This window comes from Salminus brasiliensis, chromosome 14, assembly GCF_030463535.1.
Source record: "Salminus brasiliensis chromosome 14, fSalBra1.hap2, whole genome shotgun sequence".
Lineage (NCBI taxonomy): Eukaryota > Metazoa > Chordata > Actinopteri > Characiformes > Bryconidae > Salminus > Salminus brasiliensis.
The window spans coordinates 24,674,897-24,698,799 of record NC_132891.1 but is presented as its reverse complement, the minus strand read 5'-3'; the positions used below and the strand labels follow the sequence as shown (position 1 = coordinate 24,698,799).

Sequence of the window (23,903 nt, the reverse complement as noted above, 5' to 3'; positions counted from 1 at the left end):
AATTCTCAGTTTTGCGCTTCCAGATTATTTGGGGGTTAAACTTTGCTTAATCTGCTTAAACAAGCTTACAACATTACAGACTTTCTTCTCTCTCTCGTTCCCCCTCTCCATCTCGTTCTCAGGTTAGCGTATCAATGAAGTTTAATGGTAATTCCGGAGTGCAGGTGAGGACTCCCAGTAATCTCGCTGATTTGGCCGCCTACACCACCCTCAAGTTCCACATCACGCTCCCCAAAACCACACGTAAACGGCGGGAACCCGTCAACAAGCAGTTTGTCTTCTATCTGGGGAACAAAGACGTAAGTCAGCTTCCTTTACAGGTCATTTAAGAGTGTTCTCAGTATGTGCAAGAGAGGCTTTTTTAAAGACATTTCCTTTATATCCCTGTTTGCACTGTTCATAGAAATTATATCCTAAGCTGTTTTGCACATGTGGAAGTGTGTGTTTCTGTTAATAAAATCAATATGTGGCTTGTATAAATAGGGTTTTGTGTGTTTGTTGCAGTCCACTAAAGAGTTCATGGGAATGATTTTGGATGGTAAACGACTGCAATGGCTTTTTAATGTTGGTGACAAGACTGCTGAGGGGAGCATGAACGAGGACGTCAAGGAGGGCTCCTTCAGCAGCCTTCTCCTGGAGAGGTCAGGCCCTCATACTGTACTCGTCACCACCGTCATGTTAATCATCACCATCAATAGTGGATTGTGAAAACTATATGTTTTTGTGTTTGTGTGTGTGTGTGTGTGTGTGTAGGATCCTGCAATATGGTCAGATGACAATGAGCTCAGATGAACAGATGTCCTTTAAGAAAGATGTGCATGGAGAAGGTGACAGTGGCCTCCTAAACCTCCCCGCTGAGGATACAGTATTCTATGTTGGGGGATACCCCAAAACCTTCATGGTGAGTGTGTGTGTGTGTGTGTGACTATACAAGAATTGCGCTTAAAGGATCTGCGCATGTCAGCTATGAAGAGGGAGGGTGGGGGGGACTCTCTCCAGGGGTGCAGCGTGACATACAGACACACAATTAACCAAGCCTGCGATGGAGATTTACATTTTGTTATGTTATGTATTGTTACTAATAAGGATTTATTCTATCTTTTCCTATTTAATAAAATAATCAAACACCTCACTGTTTTGCAGCCTCCTCCCAATATGCTGCTGCCCAACTTTCAGGGCTGCATTGAGATGGAGAGCCTGAATGAGGAAGTGATCAGTCTTTATAACTTTGAGCAGACATTTGAGCTCAATACCACCAAAGATGTGCCCTGTCCAAGGTAAGATTATTTTGATATTAGCAGTGATAGTCTGCATGTGCACTAATAGTCTGTCTATTATGAACAAGACTGAATTATGTCTATATAAGCGTTAATAATTACTTCTGTGCACTATTCTTAATTCTGTCTATATGTGCAGTAATAGTCTTGATTCTTTCTGTATGTGCAATTATGGTATTTTGTCTCTGCGCAGAAGTATATATTCTGTCTATATGTGCAGTAAGAGTCTTATTTCTGTCCAAAATGTTAAATAATAGTCTTAATTCGGTCTATATGTCCATCAGTAGTGTGATTTTTGTCTATATGTGCAATGATAGTCTTAATTGTGTCTATACCTGCAATAAGACTTGATTCCCTTAGTAGTATTTGAGTGTAAATGTGGTCCTGTAATATAGACAGTAATAGAATCTTTTTATGAATATAATAGTGTCATAATTGTGTGTGTGTGTGTGTGTGTGTGTTTGTTTTATTATAGGTCAAAGCCAACCTTGACTCAGCAGTGGGTAGATGATGCAGCTTACTTTGACGGGACAGGCTACGCTGAAATCGTCCCTAAGGGCACATGTAGGCAAGTGCGCTTTGAACAGGACATCAGACTCGTCTCTCAGGATGGAATTCTTCTAATGCTCCACAACCAGGTCAGACAGCAGCAGGTGTTATCAGTAAATAAGGAGTAATTACGATAGAAATATTAAATATTTTCCCCACAGCACTTGCTCCTAATAACGTCTTACTTATCACATTATCGCCATTCGCTACAAAAAAAACATTAAACGCAAAGTCATGAAACCTGGGGTTGTAACACAAATTACAAATTTACAGAATAGCTGGTGGAGACACCATATATGGCAAGAAAAAAAAGCTTAACTGCTTGAAGTAGTTGGGCAGAAAACCTGCACCTACAACTACCGAAGAGCTCCACCTAGAACACACTTAGCTTTAACTAGACTGAGACTACAACTAACAAGGTGTATATGTCAAATCTCTGCAGATAGTCCAATAACAGTAGCCCTAGCTACATTAACCAGAACCATTTAAGCATTCAAATTTTTTTGTTTCAAAAGTTTTTCAGTTGTCCATTGCCTTTACTAAAGAAGCCTTAAGTGTAGAAATACCGAGAAATGCACGAATACTATTCAGATGTTGCCACATAATGAAGGAGAACATTTGAAGGAACATTTGTTTTAAAAATATTTTTTTAATACTTTGGAAAGTTTATCAAACAAAATGTATAAAATCAGTGTCTCTTACACAATAAAAGCTTAATTAAAGGTCATCCTCTACCGTCCCATGTGGCCTCACACAACCATTCTCTCTCCAACAGACTAAGTTTGTGTGTGTTGGTGTGGTCGGAGGAAAAATTAAGCTTTTCTATGACTTGAATGGGACATTTGTGGAGGACACGGCCTTGGAAGAGGATAAGCTGCGCATTAGTGACGGCAATTCCAGAGAGGTGAGCCCAGCTCATATTTCATGGCCTAGACAGTTATTATTTTTATATTTGTACACTGGACTGTATATTGTCAAACAGACCTTGTATTGTCACAGAGCACAAGGTCAATAAAAGGGTTAGACGCTACTAGTCGAAAGTTGGAATGCACGGACAGTTACTGTTTGATTTGTATTGAATATACTTTCTTTACTAAAACTGCAATTAATGCCTATTTTCATATTCAGTAACAAAATAAAAACATTCAGTATTCGGTCCATTATCATGTTGATTATTTGATTAATCAGGATCAAGTAAAGCTGCAGTTTTTTCAGTTGTTTTCCAGAGCTAAAACAAAGATGTCTAGAAAGCAAACTTGCTTTAAATCGTTGACTACAATTGCTGTGAAATGTCTAGACTTTTACTAAATTGCTTGTTTTAGCTGTGGAAACAGTTGTGTTTGACGACACCGTTAACATAGGAGTATCACAGCTGGGGTTGCTGACATCTAAAGGGCTTGTGTTCTCTTTGCAAAGATGAGCATCATTTATCTCATTCGCTCTGGGATGCCAGAACTCATGGTGAGAAGAGACCGAGACGTTCTGTACAAGATTTCATCTTCGGACATCCCCTGTTTCACAGGGAGCTACTTCCTGGGTGGTGTGCCTGAGGACAAAATGCCTGAGAGGTGAATGTTACTAAAAAAAAAGGACTTATAAGCTATAGTGCAACTCTTTTTTTTTCCCGTTCTTAGCCAACTACACATACACTCCCTCTAGGGCTCTCTCTTTTCATCCCAATTAGTTAACTTCATAATAAATGTTTCCCTTTTGAATTACAATACTAAACAGCTAAATATAGCCTAACCAATATAAGTGAATGTAAATAAAGTGTGTGTGTGTGTGTGTGTGTGTATGTGTGCAGTCTGAAGCCGTTGTTGCGTAAGCAGGGGTCTGTGAAGGGCTGCTTCAGGAAGATTAAAGCCATGGGCAGCTACATTGACTTGAAGAGCATGAAGACTTCAGGGGTCAGCTTTGGCTGCCCCAATAACCTGCTGGTGAGTTTTCCAAGCACTCTATGCCACTACACAACAGCTAACACATTCTTACAAACATCATACAGGACGAATCACGAACATGCCTGACTGTCTTCACAGGTTAATAGTAATGCAAGTAATGAGGCCCATCTATTGTCAGTGTAGTGCCATGAAAACATAGTGATGAACCTTTGCTTAGGACAAACTAGAGGTCCTAGATTTTGATAAAGCCTCATTTAATGAATCTCATTTCAAGCAAAGTAGTTCTCTCTGTCCTATCTCTTTTCCTTTTAACCTACCAGGTGGCTCGCGAAGCCCATTTTAACGGGCAAAGTTATCTGGACATCGGCCTAGACGCCCTGCCAAACATCACAAACTTCTATGCTGGTCTTGGCTTCAGAACAGACCAGAGCAATGGACTTTTGCTCCACCACCAAGCCCAGGTAGTCCTTCCCTTTAAAAAAAAACAGTTGGTTTACATTTGGTTTAACTATTGGTTTGTTCCATTATATGCTGAACACTAATGCTGTAAGGCCACTAATCGTAATAAGGTGATTTTCTGCCATTTAAGTACACATGTGGATATATTAACCCATTTTGTGTTGAAAGGATATGAAATGATGATGCCGTGCCAACATATGTGAAGTTGTGGCCTCAAGAAAAGGCGTAGGCTGTTTTTAGAAACCCCAATTAATTTAAATTATGTTATTTGACTTGTCCATTTTGGAAGCCTTTGGAAGCCAGGGACACACTACATAACATAATGTTCTAGGAGATTATAAACAGTCTCTCAGTTTTCATTGGATGTTGGTGGAATACAATCACAGTGAAGCCTTGTCTATGTATCAGGCTGTTTTTTTATGTAGCTTTTTCTCTGCTTTTTAGGTTTTGTTTTGTTTGTTTTTGTTTTTTAAAAATGCTCTCCAGCGTTCAGAACTCTGTTTTCAGTGTTTTTGTGTAGACGGGCAAAACATGGCTTTTATAGAATGTTGCCATCATAATGTAACCTGAGCACGCTCCGTTTAGACTGTTTCGTTTTGTCTTGATTCATTTGACTTGCAGGATCCAGCCAGCTGTTTAGGGCCATTGTTGTGTTCTTGTGTGTACAGAGAGATTTTCAGATTTTCAAATGCTGCTAAAGATTAAAAAAAGACATTGACCAGTATCCACCACTAGAGTTGTGTCCACAATGTCATGTTTGATACACTCTGACTGGTCTGACATATTATCATAAGGCACAATACTCTATTTTCTCTTCCAACCAATGATTGGGCAAGTCATGTAGTGTAGCTCTGGCTCTAGGAGTGCTAAAATCAGCATTCATCATCTTGCAGCGCCAATTGTAAAAATTCATTTCTGCATTTTAAAATATAGTCAGCAGTCTGTGTGAATATACTACATGCTAAATACTGGAGAAAATCATATTTTGATTAGAGCATGAGTTAATTGCAAACTTAATAGTAAGTGTGAACATGTGTGCTCTCTCTCCACAGACTAGTGTGTGTCAGGTGTTCTTGGAGGAAGGCAATGTGGTAGTGAGGGCTGGTAATAAAGAGGTTCGATCTCAGAAGACCTACAACGATGACAGCAGCCACTATGTCACCTTCTATAGCAACGACAAAGGGTAAAACAACATGAATACTGATGCTTATAGAGAAGTAAACTGGTTGGGTACATTAGTGTATGCATGTGAGGTGAGTAATGTGAGCAGGCAGCGTGTACTGTCAGCCACCAGCAGGGGGCCTGGCCAGCAAAGTATGAAAGCTGGTGGAGATGGAGCAAAGAACTCCAAGCCCCAGATTCCCCAGCAGTAATCAACGCTGACCAGACCCACCTGTGTGTCAGGGTATAAATACACCTAGCCAAACACAATTCCCCGTCGCACCTTTGTAGAGGGGTGAATGGTAACTGTGGGTTTAAGTTGTGTGCGTTGAAGAAAAGCTGAGGTTAAAGAGGAGAAAAAAAGTTCAAGTTGTGAACAGTGATGAAAAGCGGAAGTTTAAAAAGGAAAGAGTTTGAGTTGTGAACAGTGAAGAAAAGCTGAAGTTAAAAGAGAAGCGTTTGAGTTGTGAACAGTGAAGAAAAGCTGAAGTTAAAAGAGAAGCGTTTGAGTTGTGAACAGTGAAGAAAAGCTGAAGTTAAAAGAGAAGCTCTAGAGTTGTGAACAGCGAAGAAAAGCTGAAGTTAAAAGAAAAACATTTGTTGTAAGCAGTGGCTGAATAAATTGAGTTGAGTTGTCTTTTGTTTGAGTAAACGCCACTCCTGGTTTTTCCTTTGTTTGTTTTTCCCGCCCTTTTTCTATGTTGCTTATAAACAGTGTTTATACTGCCACCTCTGACAGCTGTGGTGGTGCAGTGGAAGTGCACTGGACTCCCATTTCCAAGGTTGGGAGTTCAAGCCCAACAGTCACAATCTCACCAAGCACACACTGTAAAATAATACCCCCCAAAAAGGGGTAGTTTCATTAAATAATAAAGTTTAAGTGCACTTGAGTCCAAACCCCACACTACACCGTAACAATTAATACTGCCCTGTGTGTTTAGATTGCGTGTGTATGTGGACGATGTGCTGGAGACAAGTGCTAACACTGATGTCAGAAGCAGCAGCAGTGTGGGTATAAGTGACATGGACGTTTACCTCGGTGGCCTTCCCAAATCCTTCGGCATCTCCAATCTCACTGGTTGCCTTAGTAACATATTCATCAACAGGTGAGAGTGAAAAACATATGTAATGTCTTATAGTATATATAGTATATACTGGACTACATTCTGGAGGATCAGAATAAAGCTCCTTTACGAATGTGGGTGTTACAGACAGTCTTATTCAAAAGTTGCCTGTTTTGGGCCGCCCATGTAACTGTTTTAGGTAAGCATACAGAGAACATACTTCTGCCCATTCCAAAGCAGCATTGCTCTTCTGTAGATTGAATGTGGTGTGTACCAACGTAATGGCACGTTATAGGTTGTTTTATTTCAATATATTGAATTCCATAAATCATGGAGTTTTGAAAAATGAAATCTTGAGCTTGAGTTTGGAAGAAGGACCATGCCTAACGTCCTCCTCTCCTCTCCACTGTCTGCACTTTGCAAGATAGGACCTGTTGTGCTGAAAATATGTACATTTAAGTTGTAGCCCCTGTAGAAGATATTATAACTTTCTTTTTTTTTTAATTGAGTCATTTTAACATGGCGATCCCAAACTTTTGTATAAGACTGTAGCAATAAACATAGACTGTTCAATTCTAATCAGAATGGAAATGTTAGGAAATGTTTGAATAATGACTCATTTGGGTTCATCCTACCACTCAAACATCAGGTAAAAACACTACTTTTAGGAGTTTTATTCTAAATCGTTTCTCCTTCCTCCAGCACTTCATTTCAGGGAGTGGTGGACCTGCTGTCATCCAGTAAAATTGTCAGTGTTCCTCTTGAGTGTCCTGCTGCTAAGAAACCACAGCAGATACTGGCCTCACCTCCACGCCACAAAACCCCCAAGGTACAATAAGAGCAAATGGAAATCTGAGATCTTCTGAATTAGAAAAGGCATACTAGAAAATTTTGGCATTTGTTTATTTAGCATGATGTTTATTTATGTCACCTTCAGCGTGTAATAGTTTTATACTGTTGGTCGTAAGCTGGAGTAGCGTGGTTCAGTTTGGCTGTGTATTCAATCTAACCGTGTTCTTGCATGTTTAGGGAAAGTCAAGGAAACCTCTTAGCACACCCAAAGGTCGCTCTGCCCGCGAATCCTGCCAGCCGGAGCAGTCCGTCCAAGAGCCCAACGCCTACCACTTTAGTGGCTCCTCCCACAGTCACATGCGTCTCGACTCAGTTCCACCTGCTTTCAGCAAAACGTGCGTGTACCTCTCACCCTCACATGTCATGTAGTGATGAGCTTAGCACAAATTGTCACCCTTAACCCTGTGGTTCTCCACTGTGAGAATTTAGGGCAGGGGTGGGGAACAACGGCCCTGGAGGGCTGAATTCATGCACATGTTTTTTTTTTGTTTTTTTTTTTAAACCTGCCTGTTAATTGCCAAGTTTAGTTGCTGCATAAAAGCAGAGCCATCAGCATACTGGTTTCCTACCCCTGATGCATAGTATAGGGGAGGAAATCTCAAAAATGCAACATAGACAATAAGTGTAATAAAGTGAACTCCTGAAGAAGAATTCCTGAACACCTACCAGCAAACAGAACGTTCTCACACACCTAAATGATTAACACTGTATACGGGTTCTTTAAATGTCAGGATCAAATGTTCTTATCATTATAATAATAAGCTTGTTGGGTGAGTATAATACAATATTTTTTAGGGGGGGGGTAAATATATGGTAAGGGGTTGTGTAAATTGAGTAAATACAACAATAGGTTTATAGGGTGAATATAGTATGTGCTAATAGGTTTATGGGGTGAATATAATACAATAATAGATTTACAGAGGGAATGGTATGTAAAATGGGTATTTTTCTTAAATTAAGGAAGACTAGATATTTGAAACGTTTAGGGAACACAAACTATTTCACATTCAAAACAGACACTGTTAAACACTGATTTGTTAGCTGGGCTTTTCCCCCACCATTGTTGCAGCAGCTAAACAAATGAAAAGTGAACAAATGATGGTCCCGATGCTGAAGGTCAGACTAAAGGTGTCTTGAAGGTGCTAGTGAGAACCCTGTTTGGACACCACATTAAGAAATGTTTGCCAGTTGGGATGCCACCTGTACCTAAGCATTTCTTTTGTTGATCATTCAGGCCACACTTGGCGATGGGAGTGCGTGTGAACTCCTCCAGCGGCCTGATCTTCTATGCAGCGGCAGAGAAAAGCAGGACGACCGTGACGCTCTCCGCGTCTGAGGGACGCCTGATTCTGCTGGTGAACGGAGGGAAGAGAAAGACAAGCATCATCACCAGCTCCAAATATGACGACGGCCTCTGGCACACGGTGAGTGTGTGTTACGCTGATCTTTAAAGTGGAGCCTATAGTGAGCCTTTGTGTTTGAAGTTGATTAGGAGTAATTGCCACACTTCAGAGAATGTGAAGATGGGATTACAGCAGCTTTTCGTTCAGTACTAAAATTTCTTTCAGTAAACACCAAGCTTAAAGCAGTATTATTGAAAAATTGGTATTCCTTGCTCATGGGCTCCCCCTACAGTCGGGAAGTGAAATTTGCACTTTGAGCCTACACTAAAAAACATGCCTTTTTTATCTGAAGTTCTCCAGAGGGTTGTCCTGTCCTGTTGATTTTTTGTAAGAGAAAAATTACTATTTTAAGATAAAATTGCTGAGTAGTGTTGCTTTAAAGCAATAGTATGTTTGGCTACAGGGCTGCACCTACAGATGCAGAATGTAATTGAGTTTTACACCACTGTTGTAAATGCAGAACATGCTCCCCCTTATTGACAGCTGTACACATGCATTTGTTGACAACTGACAGTTAAAGAAGCTTGAGGACTGAGGCAGTAGACTGACAGGATTTTACACAAATAAAACCTTATCCTGCCTGCTTTACCTAAATGGTGACCGAGGCACCATTCTCCCTATTTCAAGTCAATAGAACATCACAATCACATTGAAGCTCTTATTTAGGGTAAAGTTGCGCTGTAATGTGAGGTATTCCACACAGTTCATGGAACACCAGCTACTCAGCATAACAACAACGTGCTTTACCAAATGCCTGATGGTTAATCAACCTGATGTTCTTATGTTTGGTTACATGTTACTATGGTTATCATCATGTGATCTCCAGTTAACAGTTCTGTAATAATTTAGGCTAGATTTGTCAGACAAACGGCTTTAATCCAACTTTTTTTTTTCCTGTTTGCCCAGTACAGGGTTTTGAATCAATGCCCGTAATGCCTTCCTAACCTTCCCGTGTGTTTGTCAGGTGTTTGTGAGGATAGAAAGGGACAAGGCCACTCTCATAATGGATGGCATCAATGTGCAGAACAGGAAGGTGTCGTTCTCTGGCGAGAAAAGCGCGTTGAGTGCCCCCGTCTACATCGGCGGCCTTCCCTCTGACCACAGAGCAGCTGCGGTAAATACACATCATCACCATCTCATCAAGTCAAGAGAACTACAGCACAACACTTCTGCTAAGAGTGAATTTTCCCTTCATTTCTCTCTCTCCCTGCAGCCGGGTTTTGTGGGCTGTATCAGGGATGTGAAGCTGAATGAGGAACTGCTGGTCCCCTCACGCAGCATGGGAGTGGTGCCTTGTTACCAGGAGCCCCTCCAGCCTGGAGTTTACTTCTCCACTCAGGGAGGACACATCTCTATTGGTGAGCCCCCACCACTGACCCCCCCCCCCCCCCCCCCCTCATTTACATCATCTCAGTTAAAATAGCCAAGTTGAAAAACATTTTGCCTTGGTGGCCATTCAAAATGCTAAGTGTCAGAATCCAATCCATCCAAGTATAAAACAAGAAACACTGATTTTTACAGCTGCAGAAATTATTATAAACACATCAGGAGATGTTGCAGTTTGCAGCTATTGAAGGTACCCTACAGCATAATGTGAGTGTTATGCTTTCCAGTTGCGGGCGAACTGTATATTTACCAGTTTCACTGGGTTGTGTGGTAAAGATAATTTTGTAGCTTCATGTATCATTAAGGTTAACATCTAAAACTACCTTTAAAGAATAATTTTTGAGGTCTTTTTGCATGGGCTAAGAGCAGCTGTATGCAGTGCTCCGAGTGGCTCAGCAGTCTAATGTGCTACTACTTTGGCAAGTTCAAATTCTGATCCATGCTGCTTTGCCATCAGCAGAGTTAGCCGTTAGCCGGCAAAGGCATGTATTAGCTGTTGCAGTTGAGCTTTCCTTGAAGCATGTCAGCTGCCCAGCAACACTGCATCAGCAGCAATTCGGAAACGGTGGTGGCTGGCTTTTATATGTATTGGAGGAAACGTGTTATGTCCTTATCCTCCTAGTGTCAGGAGCATTGCTATTGGGAGCTAAGAATGGATGGTGGATTAATTGGCGGTACCAATTTTAAAGAAAGGGGGGGGGGAATTGTGACCGTGCACAGTTATATGCACAGTTGTATACTATGCATATTTTGCACATGTTCTCTTGACAAGCAGAGGAAGACGAGTTTACATATTTGATAGGTATGCATCATACAAAAGACAATTCAAGGTACTTTTTACTAATTAAATAAAACCAAAAAACATGACAACAGATTAACCTAGCTTTTGGTGAGATCTGGCATTTTTAGCTATTAGAATGGAGAGTAATTCACTTTGACTCCACTGCCGTGAATTTAAATGGTACTTTAAGGCAACTCCCTCATGGTGCACATGCATTTGTTGACAACCTGGCAGCATCAGAAGTGAAATAATCATGTGGACTGAGGTGGTAATATTACAGGATTTCACACACATGACTCAGCATTACACAGTTCTCACGAGAGGTCTCATGCAGTTCCACCAAACCTTCATAGTAAAAAAAAAAAAGAGGAGTACAGTGCAGCACAATCCCTTAGAGAAATTGAGAAATGTAGGACAGATGGTAAAATCTTGGATAGAATTTTTTTTAGTCTCATTTAAGAAATAAATAACATCAGGACTCTAAAGTTCTCTCCATCTGTTCTCTCCATTGAAGAGAAGCACATCTCTGGTCTTGGTCACAAGTTCCTAATGGCTTGTGAACTCTGCTGGACGTCTGTTGCTGATCAGACCGTCATATCAAACATGTTCTGAATGCTTCTCTGTGCGTTTTTGTTTTTATGGTAGATGAATCGCTGGCTTTGGGCAGAGATCTGGAGCTGGAGCTGGAGGTCCGGCCCGTGTCTGATTCAGGCCTTCTGCTCCACGCAGGAGCCAAGAAGAGCCAGCAGCTCAGTGTCTACCTCAACCAGGGAGAGGTCAGAACAATGCTATTCTCAGGAATTTGTGTTCTATGCGATTTGTGTCTGTTTGTGCAGAATCTACACGGCTATAAGGCTGAATTTGTTCGTATGCTAAACTTAACATGACCAAGTGTCACTGTGTGTGCAGGTCACTGTGTTGGTGAACAGCGGCAGCGGCGAGTTCTCAGTCTCGCTCACACCAGAGGACTCACTGTGTGATGGAAACTGGCACAGTATCTTCAGTGAGTAATATCTCACACACTCGTGTTGCCATCATTATTTTTTAGTTATCCTTTGAGCTATGTTTTACTGTACATGACCGTAAACTGAACCAGACATCAAGAAAAGATGCTCATGTCCCTTGTCCAGATTTCCACGTTGTCTAATGATTGTGATCACATATGTGCTAAAAGTCCTGCTGTGTGTGTTTGCAGTTGTGAGGAAGAATAACGTGATCCAGTTGCGTGTGGATGCAGTCAGTGAACATGGCGTGGGTCCCAAACAGAGCAGAACGAACGGGGCCAACGAGACCGTCTATCTGGGCAGCAGGCCAGGTGTGTTGCTTTTTGTGTTATACAGTCAGTACATGAAGGCTGAGGGAACTCCAGTGTGTCAAAATGAAATGAATGACCACTTTAAAATAGCCCTGACTGCTAACACATGGAAGCCTCAGTATGTCCAATACGACTCCAATGCCGGTACACATAATCTGTGTTCTCTTTCCCATAACTGAGTGAGGAACAGCAAGCCAAATATCTCATTTTTAAACCTCCAACAGATTATTCAGCCTTTCTAGCTTTAGCTATAGAGAGTGAGTCCAGTGCAACCATATGACATTTCGTCCTGATATAACCCTGGTTCAAATTGGGGTAAGAGTCTGTGTGTAAGAGTTAAAAAACCTTTAGCTTAGCACTGTATTTAGGTCCGTTTTGGACGTTACGCTTGCTTCTTGAGAAATAGGCGCCCCCTGCTGAGCTTACAGGTTTGCACAAGCATTTTAAATTTATTTGTGCATTCTCATATGGACATAGAACATTTTAAGAAACCCTGCTAGACAGAAATATCCATATACGTGCAGACAGGTCTTCAGAAACCGCTTTTAGCCATATTTCTTGTTTGGTTTATACATCCCACACTGTACATTACTTTAATACAGAATATACTTCAGCTGGGGGTTCCCTTTTAAGCTGAATTAGCATTAAACTCTTGACTAGAAACTGAAGCACAGTAATAAGAATATTCCTGACCAACAAGGACTAATAACATGCTACCTGATGTAACACTTCCTAAGTACTCATTTTGTGGAAAATGTCATACCTGAAGCTAAAGTTAAAACTCGACCACAAGTGGTAAACATTAACTGAACTTCATTGCAGGAGTAAACATAATGTGTGTATGTTCTTAGATGCAGTGGCGGTTCCTGGTCTTCCGGCGTCTCTCCCTCCCTTCCATGGGTGTGTGCGGAAAGCAGTGCTGAACGGCAGGACGGCCATGCTGTCCAAACCGTTCTCTGTGTCTGGAGCTGTGGCCACGCAGGGATGCCCTGCCATGTAGTCCAGACTGTATTACACCACATTATCCCTGGACTACACATCCAACACACCAGTATGATCAAATCAGTTGGTGGTGGGTTTTCCTATACCATAGCTAAATTAAAGATATTTATAGTTTGGTTAAAAAAAGTGTATATTTAAGACATCAGTGTGGAGTTTTATTTGTTGTAAAGGCACTGAGTGTAAAGCCACTGTTAAAGGACCGTTATTGGAAGCGTACCAGTACTGTAAGCTCTATCCACAAGTGCGCACACAGTTTGTACTGTTTCATAAGAGGTTTTGGTCAGTATGCCTGATCTTTCCAGAGACAGGATTGCTGCTACGGAGATCTTCAGTAGTCCGTCACTGTTTGGGTTCAGTAACACAAAACTGGTGTCACCATCAGTGTTTTCTGTATGTCAGTAATTCTGATTGGAACATTATGGGACCATACCTATCTAAAGCTATATTTTGGGTCTGATTTGTTTTTGTTTTTTTAAAGTAAAGAGCTGCCTGGATTTAGGACTCATGGGAGTCATTCTGTGGTATTAAGAGTGATCACTGGAGTTTTAAACTCAAACCCCAAATTCCATGTAAAAGTATAGTTGTATTTTTAATGGTAATTAATAAAATCATTTTTATACAACCTGCTTCTTCTAACTTTAATTGAGGCTTCAACGACATGAATTTCAGATGAGTCAAGAATTTAATTGCATTACATCAGACTTACAAAACATACAAGCATTCTTTTTTTCTTCTTCCTTTTTTTTTTTTAAGAGCTACACAGCTAACGAGAGAGGGAGGGCGCTGTCTGGATTGAAACGCTGATTTAAGACTTGTGTTACTAATCCAAGCTCATGTCCTCATCATCATCCTTCTTGTCTTTGGCATCACCAGAATCCTCCGTCTTTCCATTGCTGCCTTCCATGGCCTTGGCAAAAGCTTCCACATCTGTCAAACAGAATAAGAAACATATAAAACTTTAATAAATCTGCTCTGCAGATAGCATAATGCATAAATACAGGACTAGTCAACACTTTTTTTTATTTATTTGTAACACATTTATACCATTTATATATATATATATATAATTAATGCCATGTGTCTGAGACCACAAAGGCAGTATGGAAGTTTCTTGAATCTGCTAAAATCTCAGTTTGACAATGTTTGTTTATTCCATTTTAGTTTATGTTCTACAGTAAGATACATGTATCGTTCAGTAAAAACAGGATCAGGGCATCCCTACAAATAATTCACCAAGTTATTACTGAAGAGTCGGTTCAGGTATATTTGAATTCCAGTCCAGAATTTAGAGTGAAACATGAAAACAGACCATAATACATGAAACTATCACAGCCTATAATCACTCTTACTGGTAGGAGAACTGCACACCTTTCCCTGTTTTTAAATCACAACTGCACATTTAGAACCTAGTAGAAACTAATGCTAACTAACACACACACACACACACACACACACACACACTATAGCAACCCAACCACAGCACACTTACACACTCTAGACTTCACATGTTTGTCAACTACTAATGTGAGATAACAGTTTATAGAGAGGCATCACTACACACGCAGAAAGGGGCTTTGACCGCAGTGTTTTAAAGGAACCGGGAGCTGAATGGTCAGGGGGGGGAGAGACGGGCTGGATTATAAGACGTGAAACTCCCTATAAAACGTCATTTTAAGGAAAGTCTCTAAACTAAATCAATCAGGCCAGAATCTTTCATTTTCAAAACTAATTTGCAGCACTTCTCATCTGAACCATGAGGCTGTATTATTTATACATACACATATCGGCTTGGGTCGGTATCAGCAGATCCTCAATAACCCTGATCAGGACATCTCTAAATATTTCGGTGTATTTAGGCAGTTCCTAGCAGATACTAATCAGCTTAACCGGTAAGCCAGTCTGTTATTTCAGCTTTTCAACTTGTATATTTCAACTCCGTTTACAAGCAGATTTCACGACGAGACACTGATTAATAATAAAATACAATTTAAAAAGGTCAGAAATGGTCTTATACTGCACATAACACTCTGCACTATATAGGACACTGATTGCCAAGAGAGCGAGCGAGTTACCTCCTTTGTTAGCGGCGTCCACTGCTTCAGAAGGCAGGCCAAACTGGTTCATGAGAGGGCCAAGCTGCCCTGATGCCAGCGCGCTGCTGAACATGCTCATCGCCTGCACACACGTAAAGTTTACTGAAGCTGCTGTCTGAGGGTGCTATTTGCTGAAAGTGAAAGTGTAGAAATGCGTGTGCGTGTGTGTGCGCGCGTGTGTTACCTGCTGAAACTGTGGGGAGGTTAGTGTGTTTTGAATCTCCTCAGCACTCTGTGGAAGGGATTCTCCTGTGGGCAGGTATGGCAGTAGCCTCTGCTGCACCTCAGGATTAGCCAGAATTGGAGCCATTATATCAGGAGTCAGCACACTCGCCAGATCCACTACAGAGAGGGAGTTCAAAGCTTCAATGCTCACTTAAAAGGGACTCAACTGAACACTTCCTACTTCTCAAGCATAAAAGAGTCCTTGACTCTCAACACACGCACTTCATAAATGGCATCAACACTCGCTGTATTGGAAAGTCTCAACTTGGAACAGTTCAATTCTGTGCTTTGTATCCATGTCTTTCTACTGATAACCTTCCTCTGTGCCTGCAAAGTCATTCCGTCAGGCCAGCTTTTTCTGTGTGCATATTGCCTGCGTTGTATTTCATTCTTGATGTAAAATAAAATACAAATGCAGGAGGAGGCTGCACACAACTGTAAATACACTATAATAAGGTTAGATGGGCCGTGCCTATGCAATACATACATTATAGGAGGAAAAGTATTTGGACACCCTCAGAAGCTTTCATGACATCCCATTCTACATCTTCTGACATTAAGGAGTTGTTCCCCTTGCATGTATAACAGGAGGTTCGGAACAGCAGAGTGTTGGAGTGTCTTTTATACACCATGTGCCTAAGCACTCTGTAATCTTAAGCGGTCTGACAGTTGCTGTGCAGAGTTGCTAAACACTTCAACTTTTGAATAAATATCACTCACAGTTGATGGTGGAATGGCATCTCTTTACAGAACCATTCTGGAATTCAGTGAGCTCCTTAGAACCACTCATTCGTATACTAATGTTTGTAAAGGCAGACTGCATGGCTAGGTGCAGTCTGAGGTGTGTCCCAATACTTTTGGACAGTGTATTTAGTAGGGCTGAAACTTAAATAATTCAATTACAAAAAATGTTTGAGGCTTCGTTTAATTCCCGTCAGCAAAGTCCATCTATTTTAAATGTCTCTGCTGTCATATCGCTCTCGTCTTGTAGATTACTGCGCAGCTCCGGTCTCCTTATTTTACACGGACTGTGTGTGTGTGTGTGTGTAGCTGACGCGCATTTCACAGATTTAAGGTGCTGTGATTTATTTTGCTCTCTATGGCAATGGCAGGAAATGAAGATACCAGTGTGCGAGTGTGGGACCATTTTATGCTGTGCAAGGCGGACACTGTAGTGCGGTGTATACACTGTAAAAACGGAGCTGGCCTCCCATTACAGTACTTCATCAATGCTGCAGCACCTGAACCAAAAGCCTCCTCACATGAACTGCGCTTCTCCAAGCAGACAATGAGCCTCTACAGCGTATGACTACGATTGCTAACTGCAACACTAGCGCTTGTTAAAACTTTTTTTCATTAGTATTTCTAATTATCTGTAGCCTGTATTATGAGTAGACAGTGACTAGGCATAATACGTAGCAGGACAGCAAATGCACCAAGATCTCACTCATGTAGTACCTACTTGTCTCTCCCTCCCTCCCTCACACAGGTTACATCCCAGAACACCTTTCCCATTCATAAGGTAGTAATAACAAATGCTACAATTGGACACATTCATTTATGACAGTATTCATTAGAATATAAATTTACTTTTGGAAATAATTGGGAATTGAAGTACTTTTACACTTTGTTATTTATTCTTTATTCTCAGATGGGCTGTTGCAGGGGGTACACCCCAGTTTCCTTTTTTTTTTAATTAAGATCAAACTAATTAAGGCTAATTAATGACAAATAGGCTAACCTATGTTTGTTTATGAAGTTGTACCCGCCCATGTACATAATAAAAGTTTCACGAAAAAGGTGGATTAGATGGGCTTAGTTCTGAAGCCAATAAGCCAAATGTTTTAAGATTTGATCTAGTAAAAGAGTTGAACATTTTAAAAGGCACAACAGCCAGTTGCTTGCTCATTTTAAGAGACCTTTTATGTTGAGAACACTTAATACAGCTGTTTAAAAACACAAAAGAATGATTTATCTACCCGATTAATCAATGGAAAAAAAATCATTAGAATACTTGATTCCAAAAATATTTGATAGGTGCAGCCTTAGTATTTAGTCATTTTCTTTATATTTTGCTGTGCAAAACACATTATTATCAGATGTATCCTATTATGTATACTAATGAATGTGCCTTTCTCAATTGCTACAACAATAATTGACGATCCTCTTAAGGTTTCTGCTGTGATTCTTGAGCATGACGGCCACATACACTATATATCGACAAACGTAATCTGCTCTTTCATTGTTTCTTCCAAACAGACAATTAAAAATAAAATAAATAATAATATATATTTATATCTATATTATTATATAATAATAGTTTATCCTGTGTTTGTTGGAGTAACTGTCTCTACTGTTCAGGGAAAGTTGCTGTGCTGTGAGGATTTGATTGCATTCAGCAAGAAGAGCATTAACAAGGTCAGGAATTTGGATGATCACCACCCCACCTCATCCTAAACTCCTTAACTCATACAAAAAGTGCTGGATGGAGCACGGACGTTCCACTGCTCCACAGCTCAGTGCTAGGGAGAGTTATACCCATCTAGCCCATGTCTGGCATTAATCATGGTGCCAATAGGTTCATGTTTGTTATTCTATTGGCAATACTTCTCTACAGGGACTGGACAAGCAATGTGTGCACATTTGCACATCTGGTGGCCGCAATGGGTGCTACTTTAAGTAGCTAAATGCATTCATTGAGTTCTGTGATGATTTTTTTTATAAATTAAGCAACTAATAAAAACCTTAAATAAACAAGGGCTTAAATGTGAGGTCCCCCATGAAGAACATGCTTCCTAGCCAACACTGTGATAGATCACTAAAACTGGAAGACCCCAAAACTCATCAGCCGTCTCATTTCCCATTTACAGCTTGTTCTGTCCAGTCCTCCTGACTCTATACTCCACATGACTACGCGTGCATTAGCAAGCAAGGGGGAGGACAGCAGTCGAAAAGGTCTCTAAACTCAGCTTTGGAATGCTGGTAGCACAGGTCCTCAGAACTTTCCACTACGCCTCCATAAGGTGCAATACTAACAAACAGTGGAGGCAGAACACCACAGTGGTACATTGTATGACTCTGGTAGCTGTTCTTTGTGTTATTGTAACAAATTTATGAAAACATGAATAAAATCTTTTCACACTGACTTCAAGCTTTTTTTTTGGAGATGCAAGGTTTCTGTCAGAGAGCAAAAGTACAAGGCTATCTTATGGGGAGTAATTAGCTAATGAGTTAGTTCTAGTTCTAAACTGCAGTGTTGTCTCCGTATTTGGAGTCTGCCACCAACAGAACTGAACCTCGTCTTAAAGTCCCACCCCTCACCCTCTCACCTCCCTGGCCCTCTGCAGCCATGGCAGGCACGTTCATGGTGGCGAGGATGCTCTGGAGGTCACTCAGTTGAATGGGCTGCGTGGGGCTTCCCACTCCGGCAGCCAGGGAGGGGGTCTGGGCTGCTGGGGTTGTGGGGGTCAAAGTGGGAGACCCCGTGGAAGTTGCAGCAGGTGTCACTGGGGTAGTGGGTGCCTGGGTGGAGCTTAAACGAGCAGCGGATCCAGAGGAGGGCGTGGCAGCTGCTGACTGGCTGCGGGAGCTTCAGAAGACAAGACAGAAATGATTAAATGTTCTTACACCACCAACATGGACACGCTCCCTTAAACATAAACATGCTACAAAAGGGTTCTTTGAATGATGCCACTGAAGAATAATTTTTGATTCCACAAACTATTATTTGTATAAAATGTGTGTGTGAAGAACCATTTAGAAGAGGTAAATAAAAAAGGTTCTTTACCTATTTAAATGTTCTTTATACACTCACAGCTCCTGTGAACCCTTTGCAAAACGTTTATTTAAGAGTACATTGTACTGTACCATTTCCATAACGGATATTAAGCTCATCTAGTGCCGAGTGAAACACATGGTCTATATGAGTATACAGTATACTGTGTAATTGCTTTCAGTTTAAGCAAGAGTTCAGCAATACTGATACGTCACACCTACGTCACAATACATTGGCTATATAACAGAAGCACTGCTGTTGCCCAGTTGAATTTAGTCTGTGTAGTTAGACCTGACAATTTCATGCATTTGAGTGCTTCAGGTAAAAAAAAAAAAGCTGCTGGAAAAATAATAATAAGTGAGACTTTTCTTAAAATGTCTGAGTTTTTGTTCTACATTTTACAACACTTTAGAGAAAAGGTCTAATGATCTTCATTAACCCAAACCTCATCTGATAGCATGATATAGCTGCACTACTTTGTCATTACTATAAAGTGTTCAAGCTGACCACAGAACTGCCAGACCAGTAAACACAGTGTTGCTAACATGTGGGACATACAAACCTAGAGGTTGAACTGCTACTGGCTGGACCACCACTTCCCAAAAGACTGGCCAAACCTGGGCCTGCAAGAGCACCAAGTCCACCTGCAAAACATATATATTGAGTTTATATTACATGCATATATACATATCAGGTTTTGCCTTTCCTCTGTGGGAAAAGACACTTTTTACTTACCAAGCCCACCCAGTCCAGTTGGGCCAATCAGCTGCATGAGTTGATTATGGCTCATGTTCCCCAAAAGGTTTTGCAGACCACCTTCTCCTAGGCAAAAAGCAAACAAGTCTAAATTCCAGAGCAAACATAAGGAAATATTTTTATACTCTACACACCCACACCCACACACACCCACACACACGCACACACGATTTCATGTCATTTAAATAAACATCACACCTCCTAGGGCAGAGAGTTCATGCCCACCACTTCCTCCACTGCCTAGAGCACCCGGCATGGGTGGGTTATTCAGATACTCATTCACTTTACGACAGTACTCATCATCCTTGTCTGTTTTGGGCTCCTAAAACACAGGGCACAGCAAGGTATGTGTCACGAATGCTAATAGTCAATAATTATTTCAGAACTGGAAAGGGGGGGCAAAGTGATAGTGTCTTTCAATGTTGCAACATACAGTATTTGCCTAACCAATAAGGATGGGCTATAATGAAAAGTTAGTCTACAGCATAACCTCTAATGCTAACAAGAAAATCTGTTTTGGCTCACTTGCATCCAGAAGAACAGCCTTTTGGAGCCTGCCTTGAACTTCAGCACATACACACGTCCGGTGGTGCACTGGTTTACCCTCTTAAACTCGCAGTCATCAGGGAAAATAATCAGATCCTGGAAGAAGAAAGAAACAAAAAACAATGGCATTACTTACAGTCCAGAAACTTGAATGAAATCCAAAAAAATAATCCAAGTTCCAGAGTACTGCACCACTTAGCGACTATTTTTAAGTAATTGTCTAAAATGCTCTAAACTGTGCAATGATGTGGCTTAAAATTAACTGGTCTTAGACTGGTCATGTTTATAAGAGAGAAATAAGGGGTATTATTAGTGTTTATTTCAAGGTTCAAAAAAGGTACTGACATCATCTACATTTCCAGTGGTTCTGTCCTTCCAGCAGAAATGGATGAGAGAGTCGTCTGTCTGCTGGATGTAGACAGTGCCTTTGCGCTTGTCTGGCGTCACCGTACTGCCCTTCAGGGTCATTTTACCAGCCCGGAACTCCACCAAGTATTTGCTGGATGAGCTACGCGAGCCTGACACCAGACTGGGAAAGAGTGCTCCTGATGACATACTGCCGTCTTTCTGTAGACACCTACCAAACAAAAAAATCTGCTGAAATCAATGGAAAGAAATTACCTTTTTTTTTTTTTACTTTGCACAGAACATTTGGGACCCAAAGGGCCCAAAAAGAACCTGAGACAACGACAAATTATGCAAAAGATGACAAAATATAATTACACACTAATTTGTACATACTAAATTACATACTAAAAGCAAATGTTTAGCCAGGTAAAAAGAAAATGCATAGATCTATTTGTCACAATATTTATAACAATACATGTAACCACACACTAAATACATCAGCAAGAGATTCTTAAAACCTACTGTTCAGATACTCTCCCATACAGTGTAGTGATTTTCATTCAACATCTGCAGCATCTCATCTAATTAAAGTCTAATTACACTGTTTGTAATGAAACATGCAGCTGACCAGTGTTTATTAAGTACTATCAACATCTTCAATATGATTAGAAAAACATATTGTCTATAACGATAACACAGACAGAATATTTTGGTTTAAGTCAATCCATAAATAGGAACATGCAGCTAAACCAACAAAACGTGACAGAGACCAGAAATGAGATAAGAATTAAGAGTTAACAAAACCAGGGTTGTGATTTCAGGGGTTATCTGGTTTAGAAGGCTTTCGCTACAGGCAGTGGAAAAAGTCTGGACAACTTCTGTTTCTCTGCCTTAAATCTGTGTAGTGAATCAGCGCAATCAAGACATTTTAACATCTGAAATATCAGATCAAATCTTGAACTCAGAACTAAAAACTGCATAACACCCAATATGCCCAGCCACACCTGCTACTAGTGTGTTCCTTTTAACCAGTGTAACATTTTCAGCCATCACAGTAAACGTTTAGTGGCCTGTTTAGCGGCTGACAGACCAATAACCTGTGTGTAAAGCCAATCAGAGCATTATAATGAGCGCCGCAACTCAAGGTGATGAGAAGTAGTAGTCGAGTGGTTAGAGAAAAAAATCAAGTCTGATTAAAGTTAATTCAAATGAAATGAAATTAAAAACGAAAAGTAGAGCACAAAAACGTCTAGCGTCTAGGCCAACCCCTGAAATACAACCCCACAGCATTATCCCTCCTCCTCCAAACTTTACATTCCACACAGTGCAGTCAGGCAGGAAACTTGCTTCTGGCATTTGCAAAATCAGACTGCCAGATTGAGTGATTTGTCACTCTGCAGAAGGCCTGCATGCAGCTGCCCGGCCACTGAGACCATCAAGCTCCTGGCACTGTGCTGATGGTAATGGCAGGGTTTGGAACTTTAATGGAATCAGCAGAGCGTTGGAGCACTCGGGGACCCTGCTCTGGGACTTTATGTGGTCTGACACTTCATGCTGGAGTTGTTTGGGTTCCTAAATGCTTCCACCACTCACAGCTGATCGGAGATATCTAGGAGGGAAGAGATCTCACCAACTGACTTGGTCACAAAGGTGTCCTCTTACTTAGAACGACCCCATTTTCTCCAAGCGCTTGTGGCAACTATACTGAGCAAAACACATGATAAATGATAAAGCGGTGCGTCCCAATACTTTTGTCCATACAGTATAAGACCTGTGGTACAGACAGACAAATCCTATTGGAGGTCTGAAGACAATCCTCGTCGTGCTGCCAGCAGAGAGTGCAGTGAGTGACTGTGCTGCGATGCTGCGATGCTCAAAAACACAGCTAGGAGCGGAGGAGTGCGGCCACACCGAGAGCAGCAGCTAACGCTAGCGTGCTAGCTCACTAGCCAGCTGGGTTACTCAGCAAGATTTAGAAGCAGGTGTGCTCGCTGGCTAATCAGAGTTATTTGCTAACACTCAAGTGTACAGAGATTAATATACTAAAACACTGAAAAGCGCTGCGTTCTGCGGTCACCCCGCCAGCTGCAACAGCGGCAGCTAAAACTGAAAACCCCTGTTCTTTAAAACGAGCGCAGCTGGTAGCGCTAGCTAGCAGAGACTGCACCGCTAACACCAGCTAAGCAGCAACCAGGAACGTTTCCCAAACGTCTTTTTTACCCACAAGTTTACTTAGACGACCTGTTTGAAAGCTAACCATTTATGACATGTATATTTTCTCCCAGTAATTTCCATACCTTTAGATTTGCTGTGCTTTTTTTTCCAAAGTCAGAGGCTCGGCGAACCGGTCAGAGCCTGGCAGAGTTCAGGTCGCTACAGAAAATAATTTCCTGCCTGATGCGGATTGGCCTGTTGGTGTTCTCTGAACTCTCCGTGATTGGCCAACTAGCTGTCTGTCAAAAGAAGGGGCGGTGGGTAAACTTGTATTTCTGTACTGTTTACCAAATTATTTGTTACTTATATTATTATTATTTTTTATTTCTTCTCATCCGTGAATATCATGTGAATATTATACCAGATGGCGGCAACCGCTGCGGTTTTACTTTTAATAAATATTTTTTCGATTCTTCATTTTGTAATAACCCTTAAAATATTAGCTAATTAAAAACAAAAATTACCTACAACTCATCTAATTATATATAATTACTAATCTTGTAATTATATAATCAGCCAATCCTGTAACAGCAGTACATAAAATTATGCAGGTACGGTCCAGAAGCTTTGGCTAATGTTCACATCAACCATCAAAATAAGGGGGAAATGGGTCACAGATCACAGTGAGTTTGAGCGTGGCATGATTGTTGATGCCGGACGAGCTGATGCAACTAATTCAAAATGCTGATCTGGGATTTTCAGCACAACAACCTCTCGCGTTTACACAGAAAAGTGTAATAGAGAAAAAGCAAAGGGCAGTGGAGAATGGGCAGAATGGTTTTACTTGATAGAAAGACTA

General features: G+C 41.0%; 2 protein-coding genes across 5 annotated transcripts in view; one reads left to right on the top strand and one right to left on the bottom strand.

The window, feature by feature from the left end:
* The window catches only part of lama5 (laminin, alpha 5), a 90,591-nt gene extending 76,822 nt beyond the window's left edge, over positions 1–13,769 (top strand). For all 3 annotated transcript variants that reach the window (XM_072656437.1, XM_072656436.1, XM_072656435.1), the window contains 20 exons: positions 123–299; positions 505–641; positions 754–901; positions 1,144–1,277; positions 1,753–1,915; positions 2,602–2,730; positions 3,243–3,394; positions 3,631–3,763; positions 4,045–4,185; positions 5,236–5,366; positions 6,286–6,450; positions 7,111–7,237; positions 7,438–7,595; positions 8,495–8,684; positions 9,628–9,777; positions 9,877–10,021; positions 11,476–11,606; positions 11,740–11,833; positions 12,026–12,145; positions 12,997–13,769. In XM_072656437.1, coding sequence (XP_072512538.1) covers positions 123–299; positions 505–641; positions 754–901; positions 1,144–1,277; positions 1,753–1,915; positions 2,602–2,730; positions 3,243–3,394; positions 3,631–3,763; positions 4,045–4,185; positions 5,236–5,366; positions 6,286–6,450; positions 7,111–7,237; positions 7,438–7,595; positions 8,495–8,684; positions 9,628–9,777; positions 9,877–10,021; positions 11,476–11,606; positions 11,740–11,833; positions 12,026–12,145; positions 12,997–13,145 — 2,874 coding nt within the window. In that variant the 3' untranslated portion in view covers positions 13,146–13,769. The remainder of the gene's footprint in view (positions 1–122; positions 300–504; positions 642–753; positions 902–1,143; positions 1,278–1,752; positions 1,916–2,601; positions 2,731–3,242; positions 3,395–3,630; positions 3,764–4,044; positions 4,186–5,235; positions 5,367–6,285; positions 6,451–7,110; positions 7,238–7,437; positions 7,596–8,494; positions 8,685–9,627; positions 9,778–9,876; positions 10,022–11,475; positions 11,607–11,739; positions 11,834–12,025; positions 12,146–12,996) is intronic.
* A 41-nt stretch (positions 13,770–13,810) lies between these two features.
* Positions 13,811–23,277, bottom strand: adrm1 (ADRM1 26S proteasome ubiquitin receptor). 2 transcript variants are annotated; one of them, XM_072656439.1, is made up of 10 exons: positions 23,188–23,277; positions 20,888–21,119; positions 20,522–20,638; positions 20,195–20,318; positions 19,976–20,062; positions 19,803–19,884; positions 18,795–19,054; positions 15,425–15,582; positions 15,220–15,322; positions 13,811–14,074 (listed from the first exon to the last, which is right to left on the bottom strand). In XM_072656439.1, exons 2-10 carry the CDS (start codon positions 21,095–21,097, stop codon positions 13,968–13,970), a joined length of 1,248 nt encoding a protein of 415 aa, XP_072512540.1. In that variant the 5' UTR covers positions 21,098–21,119; positions 23,188–23,277; the 3' UTR covers positions 13,811–13,967. The 2 variants fall into 2 exon arrangements, with proteins under 2 accessions (XP_072512540.1, XP_072512541.1); XM_072656440.1 differs by having other exon boundaries at positions 19,976–20,059.
* Positions 23,278–23,903: the final 626 nt, after the last annotated feature.